Source organism: Dipteris shenzhenensis, chromosome 23 (genome assembly GCF_047967505.1).
Source record: "Dipteris shenzhenensis isolate YYH24624 ecotype China chromosome 23, Dip_SZ_1.0, whole genome shotgun sequence".
NCBI lineage: Eukaryota > Viridiplantae > Streptophyta > Polypodiopsida > Gleicheniales > Dipteridaceae > Dipteris > Dipteris shenzhenensis.
The window spans coordinates 24,090,574-24,094,618 of NC_141618.1; the positions used below are offsets into that span (position 1 = coordinate 24,090,574).

Sequence of the window (4,045 nt, forward strand, 5' to 3'; positions counted from 1 at the left end):
CAAATATGATGAGTGTGTCAACTTTTGAGCATTTTTGGGCCTCCCACCTTTTTTGGGATAGTATATGGGCCGTCGATAATTCTACATGGTTTTAAATAAAACTCTCCAAATTTATAAAAAGAAGGATAGTTTGTATTCTACATGATTTTAATAGAAATGTAGGAAGGGTGGTTTATATTCTACATAGTTCATAGGAAGGATAGTTTATATTCTACATAGTTTATAGGAAGGGTAGTTTATATTCTACATGGTTTATAGGAAGGGTCGTTTATATTCTAGTATAGTTTATAGGAAGGGTAGTTTATATTCTACATCATGATGTAAATGGGCCTTTACATCAACCATGTAAGATTTCTCTCTTCCTCTTCTCTTCACTCCAATCTTGTTTAGCTCCTTATCTTTGAGCTCTCCTAAGCCTCTCTAATATTGTTTAGCTCCTTAGCTTTGTTGAGCCTCTCTGAGGTAAGATTTCTCTCTTGTTGTTGACTTCCTCTTCTCTTCACTCCAATCTTGTTTAGCTCCTGAGCTTTGTGTCTCACTGCTGCAGTAGTCCATCCTTCACCTGCCTTACGTGCAGCAATCACAGCTTCTCTAGTTGAGCTCTTCTCACAACAGCGCAAGCAAGCTCAACTGTCTGTAGTAGCACTACCGTTGCTTACCCTCTCATAGTCGAGGTAGTAGTAGCTGCTCCAGATTGCTTTAGGCTGCTCAGTTCATATGGCATGGATTCCTTGCAGAGAATATATTCATGGTAGCACTAGCGTTGCATACTTACCGTCTCTTACAGCATCGCAATTCACTTCAGAGAATTCGCAGTCTCCTTCCAATATAATTGCTCTTGGCTGCTTCAAAGCTGCCAAATCATTCAGTTTCTTCCATGGAGCTCAAAGTCTCTTTCCCTATTGACTGATATCGATCTGGAACTTGTTCTGCAGTGCCACCATGGTGTCCAGCTTCGTCGAGAATTTGGAATCGCTCCGCCTGCAAGCCTCAGCTTACACCCAAACTTATTTGGGTGTCGATCTCTCCCCGATCAATGTTGCCATTGCTGTCGCCGCTATATGGTTGCTCTTCGCCTTGACAAAAGCGGTCTTCGGCGGCAAAAAGCTACGCCCTCCTCCAGGTTTGCAGCTCACGACCCGTGATTCGTTGAAACTCGTTCCTTTTTTAATTTTAACTTCTGTTCTCGTCTCTGGAAACGCTTACTCCGAAAACGGCCTTGCTCGCCTTGTGCTTTGAAACGCTATCTTCTGTTTGCAGCCGTCCCAGGACTTCCCATCGTGGGCAATTTGTTCCAGCTCACTGAGAAGAAACCCCACAAAACATTCACAAAATGGGCTGAGAAGTTTGGACCCATTTTCTCAATCAAAACCGGCGTGGACAGTCTGGTCGTCATCACTTCTTCCGACATTGCAAAGGAGGTGAAAATCTTTCAGTCACGGGAAGGAAGTTTGAGACGCCTCTACGACTTCTTTCACAAACACTGACATTCTTCTCATTTTACAGGCAATGGTCACCAAATATTCCTCAATCTCTTCGAGGAAAATGTCAACGCCTCTTTGGATTCTCACCAACCAGAAATGCATGGTGGCCATGTCGGATTATGGGGAGGAGCACCGTATGCTGAAAAAGTTGGTCATGACCAATCTTCTGGGTCCAATTCCGCAGTTAAATTGTCTTTTGAGAATTAGATACTCAGAAAGATCATAGTGTTGGACAATTGCAGGACCATGTCGAGTTGTAAAACTGTACTTAGCGCAGCCTCAATAATTTTGTAAGCTGCACTCATGGTAGAGAGTGGGCTACATTGCAGAAAGCAAACAGACAACTTCGCGAGAGGGCCTCGTATCAAATGATCGATGAAATGTACGCCGAGCTTAAGAAATACCCCGGATCAACGGGCAATGCGAACATCAGGAATTACATCAAGAAAGCACTGTTTCCCTTTTCTATGCATCAGGTACATGACTCGCCTGTCAAGCCATCCTGATGCAGGCTGTTGCTAGATTGAGCAAAGACAAGTTGCAAAGAGGTTGAATATCTAACACCTGCTTTCGCATGGTAGGTGCTTGGTCGAGACCCCGACTCTGTGTATGTAAAGGAGTTTGGCCGAAGCGTATCTAGATGGGAGATGTTCGAAATGATGGTGATGACTCCACTTAAGACAGTTATCGATGTCGACTGGAGGGACTTTTTCCCCGCTTTTAGATGGGTTCCAAATGAAGTGGAAGACAAAGCGAAGGGCGTGGCCGGCCAGAGATCGGCAGTGATCCGCGCGTTGATTGCCGAGCAGAGGGAGCTACTCGCAAATGGGAAGGTTAGAACTCAAGCGAGAACTCAGCTTCCTCCCTGGTTTTTAGGCCAAACATCGGAAATCTGTAAGCCAAGTGTGATGAATGTTGTTGTCTCCTCAAGTCTGCCGTTTTCCTTGCTATGCAGAAACCGAACTGTTACCTCGACACACTGCTTCTTGAAGCAAAACACTTGAGCGAGAAGCAGCTCGAGATGTCAGCTTGGGAGCCCATCATCGAAAGCGCAGATACAACACTGGTGACGATCGAATGGGCAATGTACGAAATCGCCAAGAACCCTGCAGTGCAGGTAAAGGGAGGGTAAAGGCTATATCTCTAGGGCAAGATTTTGCGCATATGATCGATGAAACGTCAAATCTGGATTCATGAATTTTGCGGTGACAGAGCAGAGTGCTTACTAAATTAATTGGACGATGGCAGGAGAAGCTCTACCAGGAGATCAACGAGGTGGTCGGCTCCAGGCTTGTGACGGAGGATGATCTGCCTAAATTGAAATATCTGGATGCCATAGTGAAGGAAACTCTGAGAGCATATCCTCCTATTCCTCTGCTTCCACCCCGTTACGTCGAGGAGGACGTTCAGCTGGGTGGCTACGACGTCAAGAAAGGATCACAGGTAATTAGTTGTTTTGTGCATGATTCTTTCGTATAAGCTAGCGTCGCAATTCTGTTACAAACATTCTTGTTCGTATGTAACAGATATGATGGGTGTGTGGTTGCAGATTGTAGTAAACATCTACGGGATCAACTACAATCCACAAGTGTGGAAGAAGCCAGAGGTGTGGGATCCGGAGAGGGTGTTGGGAGACGAGAAGTTGGACTTGGGGTTCAAGGACTACAGGGCGCTACCATTCGGAGCAGGAAAGAGGATGTGCGCAGGGGTGACACAAGCCATGTACGTGATCCCAGCCAACATAGCTTACTGTGTGCAGCACTTCAAATGGACGCTTCCACCAGAAGACCCCAACGTAGGAATCATCGACACCGTCTTCCTCACCACTCACAAGCTCCATCCCCTTGAGGCCATCGCCACCCCTCGCCATCCTCGTCGCCTCCCCGGCCCTTGAAAAACCCACCTCGTTGCTCTTTCTCCACTTCCGGCCATCTCATCTCCATCTCCATATCCTGTCGACAAAAGAATATGTAAGGCGTGGTTCTATGTCTTTGGACTGAGGGATGTCTCTTTCATTACACTATACTGCTCAAACGATGAGTACTGCAATGTGCACGATCTTTAGTCACCTAAAATAATGAAGTTGATTGTATACCGTTGGCTTTAGCACTTTGATATTCATCATACATATAACTTTTTCTTGAAATTAAGAGGATTTTCCTTGAAATTTTAAAGGATTACCTCTTCAAATAGTCATCTTCAACCGTCAATCCAATAATTGGCTTTTTCTAAGATTTCAAAGGATTGTTTGTTTTGCATGTGGGAACATAAAAAGGAGATGGAACACCCCTAACTTTCAAAACAATGTGGACTTTATGTCATATTACATTGAGCAAATATGGCTATCCATATATTATATTGTGTTGGAAATTTTGAACCCTTAATAGTTGTTGAAAGCCTAACTATAGCTTGACAAAGTCTATGTGTCTTATACACTAGTTTTACCTCATTTTACTTGCACATGCTTTAAATGCTGCTTCACTAGAGTTGTTTACTTTGAATGTGATGCCTACTTCTAACCCCTTTTAATGAGGATTGGGCGTCTCACCATAAGAACAAAA

At 44.3% G+C, this 4,045-nt stretch overlaps 1 protein-coding gene across 1 annotated transcript; it reads left to right on the plus strand.

Annotated features, from left to right (window-relative positions):
* Positions 1 to 430: 430 nt before the first annotated feature.
* Positions 431 to 3,464, plus strand: LOC147887143 (ent-kaurene oxidase 2-like). The gene is made up of 9 exons (XM_087394664.1): positions 431 to 462; positions 936 to 1,123; positions 1,261 to 1,421; positions 1,507 to 1,654; positions 1,797 to 1,960; positions 2,066 to 2,317; positions 2,440 to 2,601; positions 2,733 to 2,927; positions 3,034 to 3,464. The coding sequence occupies exons 2-9, from the start codon at positions 943 to 945 to the stop codon at positions 3,376 to 3,378; spliced, it is 1,608 nt and encodes a 535-aa protein (XP_087250790.1). The 5' UTR covers positions 431 to 462; positions 936 to 942; the 3' UTR covers positions 3,379 to 3,464.
* The last annotated feature ends 581 nt before the right edge of the window (positions 3,465 to 4,045 follow it).